This window comes from Haliotis cracherodii, unplaced genomic scaffold (genome assembly GCF_022045235.1).
Source record: "Haliotis cracherodii isolate W230 unplaced genomic scaffold, xgHalCrac1.p SCAF_22, whole genome shotgun sequence".
NCBI lineage: Eukaryota > Metazoa > Mollusca > Gastropoda > Lepetellida > Haliotidae > Haliotis > Haliotis cracherodii.
In genome coordinates this window covers 5,335,157-5,350,483 of record NW_027266278.1, presented here as the reverse complement: position 1 = coordinate 5,350,483, position 15,327 = coordinate 5,335,157, and the positions used below count along the sequence as shown (strand labels likewise).

The window sequence follows — 15,327 nt, the reverse complement described above, 5'->3', positions numbered from 1 at the left end:
CTGCACCCTGTACACATAGTAATTTCTTTAACTTCCTTCCCAACATCATCAAATTCATCCACAACAATAGATGAAATATTTAACTTTTGTATGGCTGATATCCACTCCGTATCACCAATTAAGGCTTCTGAAGAGGCATAGATGATATCAATTTTGCCATCCCTAATACGTTGGTCACTCACAGCACTAGCTCCTATGAAGATAAAACAAAAGACAGCTGACTATTACAAGTACCTTTCTTGTCTTCAAATCATTTTACTCACTTATAATCCTCTATTGTTTGGGAACAGCTATTTATTTTTGGTTGGGTGGACGACAGAATTTAAGGACTGGCCATTTATTATCCCTTATGCCAATGTATGGGTTACGTAACTGCAGTTTATGCTGTCCGGAAAAAAACACCCGTTATTAGTGGATCTTGACATTATTTTAGTCACAATGCGAACTTTTATTTATTTAAATAAACATTTATTTGTTAATACCAACCTTTATAGGCCGCTGTAATATCAATATTTGTGATTGGCTATTCTTAGCCCTTAAAAATGAACATTGGGCAACTGTGCTTAGTGTCAGAGATTAAGTGTCTGCTGCTGTCTAAAAGACAAAAGACCGCCTCCGTGGTCTAGTGGTAGAGCGTCCGCCTGGGGAACGGAAGGTCAGGGGTTCGATACCCGGCCGCGTCAAACCCAAAGACGTTAAAAGATAGTACTTGTTGTTACCCTGTCTGGCGTTCGGCATTAAGGGGCTAAAACAAGGACTGGTCGGCTCGGAGTCAGTATACTGTGTCTGAGTGGGGTATTCATGTTAAACTGCGGCATGGTATCTCAGTGAGCTAGCACTATAAATCGGCATCAGTCCGGACCAGTACAAGCAGCCACACAAACACACACGCGTACATGCTCATCGCTTAACGCTGCGTTCTAGATCAATGCACTTATAGTGACGTGCATGCACGTGTGTGTGCGTTTGCGCGTGCGTGCGTCTGCTTGTACTAGTCAGAGCTAATGCCAGTTTTAAAGTACTACCCCAAAGAAACGCCAAAGCTCACTTTATTGACTACGGGCCGACCGGGCCCTAAATGCCAAGCGCTAGGCAGAATAACAGACACAATCGAGGGGGAAGCTGGGATTCGAACCTACGGTGAGCGCCTGGAACCGCTGGGCCATTGTGTTCCCATCATTTCGGGACAACGTCCGCATCACGTGGAATATATATTGTACATGTAGGAATGTAGTTAAAATGAAATAATTCCAGTCATTAAAAGTCGAATGCTATAAATACACATTTCGTTTTAAATAGTACAAGTGTGCAATTCACGGCTAATATACGAGTGCAGATAATTTGTAGGTGATGTAAGATTGCCGCTAATCTATTCACGAGAGCCCCAGGGTTGCCTTTGTTCTTGCCGACAATTGATTGGAGTGATAGGGTCTACACCCCAGGCGGCAGTTATTGAAATAGCGAAAAAATAAAGTGCGTTGCAGAAAATCATTTTCTAGTTAGCGGCAGGTATGAATAGAGAGTGTTTGTGTGCGGTCGTTGTGGTGTTGTTCGTGCAGATAAGTCTAGGTAAGTCGTTTCTACAGACATTTTGACATTGCATATCAAACACTGAAACATTAATAAATTCGTGACTAAGCCGTCATTACAATAACCGAAAATAATAACAGTGGACAAAAGTAACTGCGATCATTTAATCGATTTTTCTTGTTTTCTTTTTAGACACAAATCCAAACTCAAAACTCCCTTTTTGAAGATTTAAAGTGTATTGATGTTCAACTGTTTAAGTTAAGAGGAACACCCATAAATGAAGGAGTTCATATAATTATTTTCAATTTAATTTATTTTTTATAATTTAAACACCTTTGTAAGGTTATGTTTTATATGTGTTATGAAATATCTATTTGAATGGGACCAATCATCCCGTGTGTTGTTTCTCCAGACAGGATATTTATCAATCTGGTACGCAATATCTTCCATATCGTCATCTTACTCATTGCAGATATTCAGTTATAAAAGTTTTTTTTATTGGTTTTTTAACACCCTACGACATATTCAAGCAAAAGTAAGGTGTTAGGGCGGTGGGAAACCTAGTGGTTAAAGCGTTCGCTCGTCACGCCGAAGACCCCGGTTCGATACCTCACATGGGCACAATGCGTGAAGCCCATTTCTTGTGTCACCCGCCTTGATATAGCTGGGATAGTGCTAAAAGCGGCGTAAAACCATACACACTCACTTACTATTAAGGTGGTGTGCAAATTATCCAACCTGGATCAGACAATCCAGTGATTGATATCATGAGAATTAATCCACACAATTTAGATACGATGACAAGTCACCAAGCCTGACCCTCTGACACATTTAGTCTCCTCTTAAACGCATTGGTTGCTGGAGATCTAGTTTCGTACCAGAAACTCCACGGGTCCAGACCCCCGTGAAGACCCGGGGTAGAATAGGTCTTCAGCAACCCAAGCTTGCCGTAAAAGGCGACTAACGGGATCGGGTGGTCAGGCTCGCTGACTTGGTTGATGCATGTCAGCGATCCCAATTGCGTGGATCGATGCTCATGATGTCAATCACTGGATTGTCAGGTCCAGACTCGATTATTTACAGACCGCCGTCATATAGCTGGAATATTGCTGAGTGCGGCGTTAAACAACAAACCAACCAACCTACCAAATCCAAGGGTCCAGTTGGCAATTAATCCATCAATAATCATATGATTATGCCTTTATGCAAGAATGAATAAAATTCTTTATTTCCTCCAGAAGTTACATCCGAAGATATACAAAATCTCTGATATTCTCAGAGCAAATGCATTGTGCTAGTATTTATATACATTGGTGTATTAATAACACATAAGATACATATACATATATATATACACACACACAAGGCGCCGCGATTCGCTGTACAGAATTGCGTCCCTTGGGCACGCCAGAAACCTATGATTGTGGGTTCGAATCCCGGTTCGCCCCGATTATGTTTCTAGGTTTGTCAGCACCATACCCGTGCTCGTGGGTTTCACCCAAGTGGTAAACGTCTGAGACCTTCGGGCTTTCCTCCCACATTAAGCTGACCCGCCGTGATATAACTGGAATACTGTTAGAAGCGGCGTAAAACCCAACTCACTCACTCACTCAATCATAGTGTACGATCGTGCTACTGTCGCCATGGGTAAGGCGAAATGGTGAATAACGTCGCCTTCAAGATTGATTCATTTATATAGCGACGTGCATGCACGTGTGTGTGTGCGCGCGCGTGCGTGCGTGCGTGCGTGCGTGCGTGCGTGCGTGCTTGTACTAGTCCGGACTAATGCCGATTTATAGTGCTAGCCCACCGAGATTCCATGCCGCAGTTTAACATGAATACCCCACTCAGATACAGTATACTGGCTTCAGTCCACTACTAGTCATCTGGTAGTCGGGTTCTGTGACTCGGCTGGTTGGTTAGTTTGATGTCCCGATACGAGGGCATGGTTCGTTTATGAAGTTTTCAGGCACAGGTTTGCCAAGACACTTATAATTCTCCATTTGTGAAAAAATCAATTCTAACCACGCATGTTTGTTGACCACAATTGTATTTATCACGATGTCACTCGTTTACAGCCTGCACGTGCAGCACGAACAAGGACTGCGCTGACAACGCACACTGTGACGACGACCACTGTGTCTGCGACGACGAACACGTTGGACACGGAAAGTACCTGTGCCAACCTGACGGTGGGTATCTGCTGTGAGCTTGTGAGTGAGTGAGTGAGTGAGTGAGTGAATGACTGACTGACTGAGTGATTATGCCCCATTTAAGATTATCACAATGGCTTTCACCAGAATGAGTGAGTGAGTATGGTTTTACGCCGCTTTTAGCAATATTCCAGCAATATCAAGGTAAGGCGACACCAGAAATGGGCTTCACACATTGTTCCCATGTCGGGAATCGAACCCGGGTCTTCGGCGTGACGAGCGAACGCTTTAACCACTAGGCTACCCGACCGTCCCGCTTACACCAGAAATGGGCTCCCCACATTGTATCCATGTGGGGTGTCGATCCCGGCCTTTCGGTGTGACGCTTTAACCATGAGGCCACCCCAATAGCTGGTGCTGACTCGAGGCTACACAAGAAAGGACATGCTACAAAAGAAATTAGAAAAAAAGACAAATGTAATCTTTTAAAATGGATGTTACTCTTTAGTTCTTGGGGTTCTTTTCAAAGTTGGTAGATTGTTCGGGATCGAATGGTATGAATACATTTCGGCGTTATACATGTAGTTATGTGCAGTGCGAAACGTGAACGTCGCGTGAACTACTACTAGGCTACTCTGCTTGTCGTAAGAGGCGACTATCGGGATCGGGTGGTCAGCCTCGCTGACTTGGTTGATGCATGTCATCGATCCCAATTGCTTGGATCGATGCTCATGACATTAATCACTGGATTGTCTGGCCCAGACTCGATTATTTACAGACCACCGTCATATAGCTGGAATATTGCTGAGTGGTGCGTTAAAACAACAAACAAACCAACCAACCCAACTACTACAACTACTACTGCTACTACTACCAGGATAACCGCATACGCATGGGGGACCGCTTGGTTAGCCCAGTGAGTATAATGCGTTCTCTCGTTACGCCGAAGGCCCGGGTTCGATTCCCTATATCGATGCAATGTGTGAATGCCTTGTTTGGTGTGGACTGTCATAATATGGCTGGAAAAAGTAATATGACGAAAACATTACTTATTTACTACATACACTCGAATACATTCTCATTCGTTTGACCTACTTTAATATTCAAACGATTAAGAGCGGTGGGGTAGCCTTGTGGTGAAAGCGTTTGCTCGTCACGCCGAAGTCCCGGGATCGATTCCTCACATGGGTACAATGCCTAAAAGCCCATTTCAGGTGTGCCCCGAGGTGATATTGCTAAAAGCGGTGTAAAACAACTCGCGCACTCAGAAGAATGATGATTACGATAAATTTCTCTTAACCTTGGAAATTTAAACCGATAAAGATAATTATCAGATGGTGAGATGAATATCAATCAAGTGACAATGGCGTTTATGTCAGTCCTAGGTCGCCTGTCAGGTAAGATGTATTAGTTATGTACAACGGTTGATTAACTTGAATCATTGCCGTGAAAAAACGTCTCGACGCTGACGATATATACTTATTTTTTCTGTGCTAATTTCTCCTCTCATGCCAAGTAGAGTGTGTCGCGTGAACCTGTTCGCTGCGCGTCTCATCAGAAGCATAGCGTTCAAAACGATCAAGTACTATTTTTTCACAAGATTCTCATTTTGAAAGAAGCATTTCCCGTTAGATGTATTCTGATCATTGTTAATAAAGTGAGATGAAGTCAAATGTCGCGTTCAAGATTATTTCACTAACAAATTGACGTGCACGTACGTGTGTGCGTGGCTGTTTGTACTAGTCCCGATAGTCCTGCTCCCATGACCGGGGAATATATTTATTTTATGAAAATAATAATCTAGAAAAATATATACAAAAGCAAGTCTAGCCAGCTCAAGCTAGCTCTATTCCACAGCAGAGAGATTTTTTTATTATTTTTAGAGTCAAGAAGGATATTGTGTAATATAAGATTTCAGAGACTAAATGTCAGTCTATAGTCCCGACTAATGCCGATTTTATTGTTAGGCCACTGAGATACCATGTCATAGTTTAACATGAATAACCCACTTGGACACTGTATGCTGATTCCGAGACTAGTCCTTGTTTTAGCCACTTAATACCGAGCCAGCCAGTACCATCTTTTAACGTCATTTGGTATGACGCGGCCTGGGATCGAACCCCGCACCTTCAGCTCTCCGGGCGGACGCTCCACCACTAGACCACGGAGGCGGTCATCGTAAATACAAGACATTATTGCGATACTTAAGGATTGTCAGCCTTTATAACTATATTTATTCATGGTTTTATTCATGAAAGTTCAGTTGTGATTTTGTGTAAGAATACGAAAAAAAGGACTCTGCCTTGAGAAAACCTTCCACAGTGCACCAGTCAAGGTGTAGTTCCACTCCGACAAAGACATATTTCTTGAGTTCGAAAAGTCAATCCTCCGCATATTGAAAACCGTTTCCTTTTAATCTTACTGCCAGTACAGACACGATCACGTGTCATCAAAACCATTACCTATACTACTTTCTCCACCACTAACGACACTACTTCCCTAACAACTACTCCAGGAAATTCCACTCACACGCCCATTAACAGCAAAGTGCACCTGTACTAATGGTTTTAATATCCTCTTAATATGATAGACACACTGACGAGGAGTCGGCATCAAAGGCCTTCATATGAAAGATAAATATTGGTAATGTTTTCTTTGAAGTATAACAATAGTCGACGAAATGTATTCGGACACTGGTGTCCAAACTGACACTGCACGTGTTATTAATGTCAATGAGATGGAGGAAATGTTGCCAGTGGCTTGTCATCCTCTGTATCATCATCAACTCGAAATGAATAGTAGCCTGAGGAAACGTCTCAAGGACAACGTTTGTGTTACACTTTGGTTGGACATTTGGGTTCGGCATACTAAATATTAATAAAATATTTTATTTGTCATTTTCATATTTAGCATTTACTTGCCATCGACTCTCTAAGAACCGTTGACCCCTATAGGAGGCGGTCATTTTAGTAGTGTTTTGTGCCAAAGTAGTCGAAGGAGCGTCTTTATTCGACGAGGTATTTTATTCGTTCACGGCGACCGTATTTAAATAAATTCGACGAAAGAGACGATTTTACGACAGTCAATCTCATTAAAATCAGACCTTAGTTCTTGCTACCGCTAAACAAAGCTTTGTTCGGTAGCAAGAACTAAGGTCTGATTTTAATGAGATTGTACGACAGTCAGTTTGGCCGTTGCGCCGTTCCTCCTACCGATGTGCACCCCTCCGTTGAAGAGGTCAACTTGTACACCATTCGTGACCAACTCGTGTTATTCCGGGACAAGCCGAATAGCGACTCGTGCCCCTCTCATGGCCATTTGTGCGACCGGGTTCCGTCTTAGCGCAAACGGGCATACCTAAAACAATTGTCAACTCGTTGCGTAATGGTGCTCATATTATTTCCCCATGTATTATATATATTTCAGATGCAATTTAAAGCACATTGGGACGTGCGGAATTATACAGTATGATTGAACACATGTAACTGTGTCTTGGGTATATTTTTAGATGCAAGGCATATGTAAAATCAAAAATTATTTCTGAGGGATTCTTTGACGAAGAACTTGAAATCATACACGCATAATGATTTGGTTTGTCGCATCTTCGCACATAACTTCATCGATAGGGGGACGAGTCTTCTTGCAGGTTACGGAAAGGGACGAGTGGTGGCGAATGTAGAACGAGTCTTCTTGCATGTTACGGAAAGGGGCGAGTGGTGACGAATGCTTGTACACATAACAATATAATAGTTTCTTAACAACTTGTTCCAGTGATGGGAATAAAAATAACAAACAGCAGATATTGATGGGTACAGCGTATTCATTGCCGTATACCATATTGACAGGGAATAGACTATTCCCGATTTTGATTTTGATTTTGCAATCCATCGTTCTCATTTGGAGCCAAACGGGTCTGTTTACATGAGCATGTGTTGGAAAATGAACTAAACATTTAGAAATCGTCATGATAGTTACATGATTATTCATACGAATTATCAATACAGTTTGCTCATTTCAACACGTGGCTATTATGCAAGGGTAACGTGTGCGAAAAGGCTGATTTTACAGGTTTTAGGGAGATTTTTCATCATATTTAATCATAAGCAGGCGTTTGACCCAAGATGTAGGGCTTTCCTAAAAAGTGATATATTCAAATAATGCTAGCGGCGCCAAACCTAATTCACTCACTCACTCTGATATTTTCAGCTACGTCATGTGCGTGCGCGAGCTACGGGGACCCGCATATCCGTACGTTCCAGGGAGACCAGCTGAATGCCGTATTTCCCTGTACGCACGTGCTGGCACAGTACGGTACGGATACGTGTGGCCCTGTGGTTGTGTACGGTACGAGCGTACGGAGGGGTACGGGTGTGTCGGCAGTGTACGAGTCGGAGGTGTTCTGGTTTATTCAGAGGGGAACAACGTCATTCAGCGGCCGTATTTCCGGGGATGGAATATTTGTAGACTCGGTAGGTTTTATTGAGTGAGTGAGTTTGATGTAACACCGCTTTGAACAGTGTTTCATTGGTTTGTTTGGTTTGTTGTTTAACGCCGCACTCAGCAATATTCCAGCTATATGACGGCGGTCTGTAAATAATCGAGTCTGGACCTGACAATCCAGTGATTAATATTATGAGCATCGATCCACGCAATTGGGATCGATGACATGCATCAACCAAGTCAGCGAGCCTGACCACCCGATCCCGTTAGTCGCCTTTTACGACAAGCATAGTCGCCTTTTACGGCGAGCATGGGTTGCTGAAGACCTATTCTACCCCGGATCTTCATGGGTCGAACAGTGTTTCAGTTATCACGGCGTGTCAGGTTAATGTGGGAGGAAAGCCCGAAGTGATGCAGGTCTCAGACGTTTACCACTTCGGTGAAACCTACGAGCAGTATGGTGCATACAAACCTAGAAACATAATCGGGGCTAATATGGGATTCGATCTCATGATTAGTGGTTTCTGGGACGCTTAAGGGACCTATTCTGGACAACAAATTGTGGCACTTTAGACGACTATGCTGACACGTCGTGACAAAGCGCTTCGGTTTCAAATCGGCGTTAAAACTGGGATTGCTTTGAAATACAATATATTCCCCAAAATGCTGGAAAAAACCTTGTCATCTGATTTTTCCTAAGACAAAAGGCCTTCATTTGTCATGTTGATGTTCTGCAAAATTATGTGCTGTGGGTACAAAAATAATAATTGGGTTACGTTTTAAAGGGCTGATTGAGAAAATAATCTGTTTCGAACAAAACTTCCAGCGAACTAACATATTTCGTTGAATTTAAAACATATGTGCCTTCATCAGTCATCAGATATACAGCCGTGTGTGAATTTGACGCATGTTATTGATGACATGACATGATTAAAATATAACAAGAAGAAATAAAAAAAAACATATGAAAGGAATCTATCATGCCACAAATCATGCTTCGTTCGATTAAAAAAACTACTTCAAATGTGTCATGATTAATGATGAATGCTTGTGTTGACTTCAACGCATATATATATATACAGTAAATTACGGTTATAGCGAACTGAAAGGGACTACTAATTTTAGTTCGTTATAACCGTAGTTCGTTATAAGTACATATACATCATAACTACAGCAAATAGTTGGGACCAAAAAAGTAAGTTCGTTATATCCGTCAGTTCGTGATAAGCATGTTCGTTATAACCGAGATTTACTGTATATGTGTGACTATCTTGAATTTTAGGACTCACCTATCGCCTTGCCAGCGACGCTTGGTGATTCTAACCTCTCAGTGCATCTCTCCCAGGACAGACGGTGGTATTATACCGTCTCCTCCCCCCAGTGCCACACCCAAGTCGCCTTCCACTGGCAGGGGGTCATCACGCTAGCCGCACCCCGGAGTCAAACGAGTTATGGGCACAGCACGTGCGGTACGTGTGGGGGAAGCGGGTCGGCGCTCGTGGAGTTGGGGAAGAAGGTATTCGGGACTTCCAACTTCAGTGTTCGACAGAAACGGGCTTTAGATCTGACCAATGAGCTTGTGACGACGGTTGACAGCGACAACTCGTAAGTTTGAATCTTTATAAACTGGTTTCACTGTTGGGTCGCGCGGCAAGGTCAACGCTTTTAGGCAACAGGCGGAAGCCGAAATGGTAATAAGTGCGCATGCGTGGAGCCTTTAATGGCAGATGTAGATAAATATAGAGACGTGTCTCCACCTTAAGTTCGTTTTGGGGAATAACAATTATAACTAACTGGACTGCTGAGGTCAATGTGAGCCTATATCCATCGACTTTCAGCTCAAGCAGCCTATATCCATCGACTTTCAGCTCGAACCCGGGTTCGATTCCCGACATGGGTACAATGTGTAAAGCCCATTTCTGGTGTTCCCCGCCGGTATATTGCTGGAATATTGCTAAAAGCGGCGTAAAACTACACTCACTCACCCAAGCAGCCTCGACCCATCGACTTTCAGCTCAAGCAGTCTCGTCCCTTGTGCACGCCAGAAACTTATGATTGTTCGAATCCCGGTTCGCCCCGATAATGTTTCTAGGTTTGTCAGCACCTCCCCCGCGCTCTTGGGTTTCACCGAAGTGGTAAACATCACTTCGGGCTTTCCTCCCACATTAAGCTGACACGTCGTGATATGACTAAAATACAGTTAAAAGGAATGTTAAACCAAACTCACTCACTCACTCACTCACTCACTCTAGCAGCCTAAACACATCAACTTTCAGCTCAAGCAACATATACTTACCAACCTTCAGTTGTAGCAGCCTAAACACATCAACTTTCAGCTCAAGCAACATATACTTATAAACTTTCAGTTGTAGCAGCCTAAACACATCAACTTTCAGCTCAAGCAACATATACTTACCAACCTTCAGTTGTAGCAGCCTAAACACATCAACTTTCAGCTCAAGCAACATATACTTATAAACTTTCAGTTGTAGCAACCTAAACACATCAACTTTGAGCTTAAGCAACATATACTTATAAACTTTCAGTTGTAGCAGCCTAAACACATCAACGTTCAACTCTAAATCAAGAGATCCGAACGTTCTCTGGGGTTCCATTATATATTTAAGTGTGTTTGGCCCCGGGGACCACAAGGCGACACTCAAGAACGTGACAGGCATACATACGGGATTGTGGGATTTTACGAATGATTTACACAATATATCTGTATGGAAGGAAACGCGATCTTTTCGCATTTGGTTAATGCTTCCATTCATTGTTGACACACACAGACCACCTTTAAACGCATGCCATATGTTGTTTTTTGGGTTTATTGAAAAGTAGAAAAACACAAAACTGAGAAATAATTCTGTTTCAGTGGACATGAAACTAGGTGGTTAAACAACGAAACAGGTCGCAAGCATATGATATATAATGAATATAGTTGGATTATTGTTGAGTGAGGTGTTAAACGACTACAGACATTTAAATGTGACAGCTTTTCACAAAATCAATAAATAACACATCTTTTACCAAAACTTCAAGCTAACAATGTAGCAGATATTTTTTCAGACTCATCCACAAAAACAGGTACGTAAACAACGACCTTAATGAAAATGAGTATTTTTCGAAGCGTTGTCCGTATTGATGATATGGTTCCGTTGTTTCTTTACGGATGAACAATTGACTTGCCTTTGCATGTGTTTGTGAAGGGTGCAACCAGTGGAGCAGGATACCCTCATCGTTTCGTGAACATAATGTATCATGATTATTTGATAGTGATCAAACACATGCTTATGGTACATGTACAGTAGCAATCTTAAAACGGACACTGTTCTAAGCAGAGATTTCTTATGATTATTATTGGGGGGCACGGGGGGCCCAGTCGTCTAAGGCGCCGCGATTCGCTGTACAGAGTTGCGTCCCTTGGGCACGCCAGAAACCTATGATTGTGGGTTCGAATCCCAATTCGCCCCGATTATGTTTCTAGGTTTGTCAGCACCATACCCGTGCTCGTGGGTTTCGCCGAAGTGGTAAACGTCTGAGACCTGCATCACTTCGGGCTTTCCTCCCACATTAAGCTGACACGCCGTGATATAACTGGAATAATGTTAAAGTTAATGTTAAAAACTCACTCACTCACTCTTATGATTGTTGAAAGTGTTTTTGTATTTTGTTATAACAGGTTATGCAGCAACATTTCAAGATCGACCCTGAGATGTAAAACAGAGAGGGCCATTGTTCTTGCAGCGGAGGCATGTGTCGATTTTACCGACCGTACGGGGGTGTTCCGGCATTGTCTCGGAGCTAAGGAGACGCCGGAAGTGACGTTGGGGGCGCTGGCCCGGTGTGTTTCGGCTCACTGCGCAGGTGATTTCAGTTCTGCGTGTAGCATTAAAGTGGAGTATGGACGTCAGTGCGTGCCGGTTGTTGATGTCAAGTGTTGAGTGATATTAAAGTTTCCAGTAAGTTATCTTGTAATGAACCCAGCAGAGCGTCCGAATTCACTACAAGTGGTTTCTTTCAATTAGTTTAGAAGTGTGTGGATTTGTACACGCCAGTATGTCAGTAATATACGGCGTTTCAGCTTACAAAGGAGATAAAGCCACCAATACAAGCGGATTCGAACCGCGATTAGCTAGTTGCGTGGTCCGACCTAATTGTCACCATGGCAGCCATTTTGAAAATGTCTTTCATTTCTGCTTCTATCAGTAATTGTTGAATGAGTGAGTAAGGTTTAACGACGCTTTTAGCATTATTCCTGCGATATCACGACGGCCACACAGAAATGGGCTTTCAAACATTGAACACATGTGGGAAATGGAACCCGGGCCTACAGTGTGACGAGCTAATTTACTTTAACCGTTAGGCCACCCCTTTCTGTTACTACCTAACAGTTCAAAGATTCAGATTTACAAAATGTTGATTACTGATGGAACACTGCATAAACGCCAGTTGACGTCTGTGTTATGAAGTGAGAACTTTTTGTCGCAACTACGTGTTTGGACCAGACAAACAGATCTGAGCACTGACCTGCGCATTCGGGGCTCCATTAAGACAAAACAGTTGCCAGATATTGTTTTATAGTTGTTGTTTAACGTCGCACTCAGCAATATTCCGACTACATGACAGTGGTCTCTACATATTTGAGCCCATCTTCCCGAGGCAAGAGAGTTAACTGACTACAAAAGTCCAGTTTCCACCCTTGCCGAACTAGGCTGGTATTATGGAGTTACAATTTGGCTGGAGTCACGAGTCTATGCATAGTCCAATCAAAATCGCGCACCGAAATCGAAATCCTGTCCGTAAACTGTCGTGCGGATTTCGGTCGATTCCAGGATTTGCAAAGCATGTGCACCGCCAACTCGTTGTCAACAGATATTTTAAATCTTTTCATGTTTTAATCAAGGTGCTCACTTCATTTGATGCATTTCGCCATGAAAGACCCATTTTAGCACAATATAAATCTTGATTATCGAGCAGATCGTCCTGACTTGGCGCTGCCAATTTGTTTGAAGCAAAGTGATACGAGAGGTGGAATCTGATTGGTCCATAGGATGGGCTTAGAAGGGACATAAATGGTAATAGCCACTGGTAACGCTACGACCAAGCCCAGGAATTCCAGCCTAGTTCGGCAAGGGTGGAAACTGGACTTTTAAAGTCAGTTACCTCTCTTGTATGGAATACTGTAAGGGACATTCTCGCGATCCCGACCTTTGGAAACGAGGTAAATATACCCCAAACACGAGAATGCGAGATTGCGAGATTGCGAGAACGCGAGATTTGGCCAATATCTCGCGTTCTCGCCATCGCGAGAATGTCCCTTACAGTATTCCATACTCTTGCCTCGGGAAGATGATTTGAGCCTGGATCAGACATATAACGATTAATCGGGGTAGGATGAAACGCAGTCAGCCAAGTCACCACCCGATCCATTTAGTCCATGACACATATGGGTTGCTAGAGACCTATTCTAATCCGGATTCCCAGTAAAAGGAGATGAATCTCAAACGGAAGATGAAAGACGAAACCCAAGGGGGAGGCTTTAGGCCGAGGGGTACAAGTTAGTGAGCACGTGACAGAACGAACACCGGGACCAAGGGGCAATATTAATGTTCCCATTGCGGAGGCCCGTTCAGCAACTTGCTTCATCGTCGGCGTAGGCTGAACAGCTCTGAACTTACCTATGATGGCCTGCGTTGGTGGAGTTGGCTGTCAGTTATTTTTTCTACATGATCTCCTCCGAGGTCCACACACTTCTGCCAGCGATACTGTAGTGCCATCCCGCCGGTGTAGAAGGCTTCCTCGTGGTAGTTAAACAGTATGCTACAGCAGAAGTGAAGTCATCATCATTTGCATAATGCTTTTTAGACAATCCTTTCGTAAGCGTGGGAAGAGGTGGAAATTATCGTTTTTTTAATTCACATTTCTATTCCAAACATCCCTTGTACAGAGAAGCACCCCTGCCAAGGCTAGCAGGAGTCCCATCTACAAATTATTAAAACAATATATAAAATTTAGTTACGTAACAAAGACAAAAGAAGTCATTCACACACTCATGCTTTTTATGTTTGTATACAGTTAGTTCTGTTAAACTTAAAATCAAAAGTATTTACTATTATTGTTAATTATCAAACAACGAATGATACGCGGCCACTTGACATAAAGCTCTGATACACGGTTTTTACTTGACTCAATTTCGTAACCTAATTTTAACTCTCCTTATAAGTGTTTGTTTGTTTGTTCTTTAACGCCGCACTAAGCAATATTCAAGCTATATGACGGCGGTCTGTAAAATAATCGAGTCTGGACCGGACAATCTAGTGATTGACATCATGAGCATCGATCCACGCATTTGGGATCGATGACATGCATCAACCAAGTCAGCGAGCCTGACCACCCGATCCCGTTAGTCGCCTCTTACGACAAGCATAGTTGCCTTTAACGGCATGGGTTGCCGAAGACCTATTCTAACCCGGATCGTCACGGGTCCTCTCTATAACTAATTATGTGAGGATGGTCTTTCTTTCATATACATTTGCAGATATAACATTTACCCAATAAGAAAAGAAAACCCAATACAGTCACTACATCTAGTTTACATCCAAATAAAACTAATTTTAAAGAAAGATGTACCTTGTGAATATAACCACATCCCACTGAAATCCATTTTAAAAACATGACCGATTTGAAGTGCTAGCCCACTGAGATACCATGCCGCAGTTGAACATGAATACCCCACTCAGACACAGTATACTGACTCCGAGCCGACCAGTCCTTGTTTTAGCCCCTTAATGCCGAGCGCCAGACAGGGTAACAACAAGTACCATCCTTTAACGTCTTTTGGTATGACGCAGCCGGGGATCGAACCCCTGACCTTCCGCTCTCCGGGCGGACGCTCTACCACTAGATCACGGAGGCGGTCCGTTTTCTCAGTAAATGACATTTGCTTTCATTTTCGACAAATTGACTTTAACCTCTGAAAATAGATATGTAACACTACATATGGTCACCACGTTTTGTAACAAAAGCCCATGGATCAAGGATTGAAAGTTTTTCCTTAAGTTTGTCATGTTAGTCATATTGCTGGAATATTGCTAAAAGGGCGTAAAACCATATTCACTCACTCCATGTAATGGTCAATAATGGAAGGGATAGGTTGTTTGGTAGTGGTTGGGCTTCGTGTTGGTATGTTTGCCTGGGGTTA

General features: G+C 42.9%; 1 protein-coding gene across 1 annotated transcript; it reads left to right on the top strand.

Moving 5' to 3' along the window:
* The first annotated feature begins 1,511 nt into the window (after window positions 1-1,511).
* Window positions 1,512-12,067, top strand: LOC139471218 (kielin/chordin-like protein). Its single transcript, XM_071253509.1, has 5 exons — window positions 1,512-1,569; window positions 3,609-3,722; window positions 7,890-8,152; window positions 9,406-9,728; window positions 11,806-12,067. Exons 1-5 carry the CDS (start codon window positions 1,512-1,514, stop codon window positions 12,065-12,067), a joined length of 1,020 nt encoding a protein of 339 aa, XP_071109610.1.
* The last annotated feature ends 3,260 nt before the right edge of the window (window positions 12,068-15,327 follow it).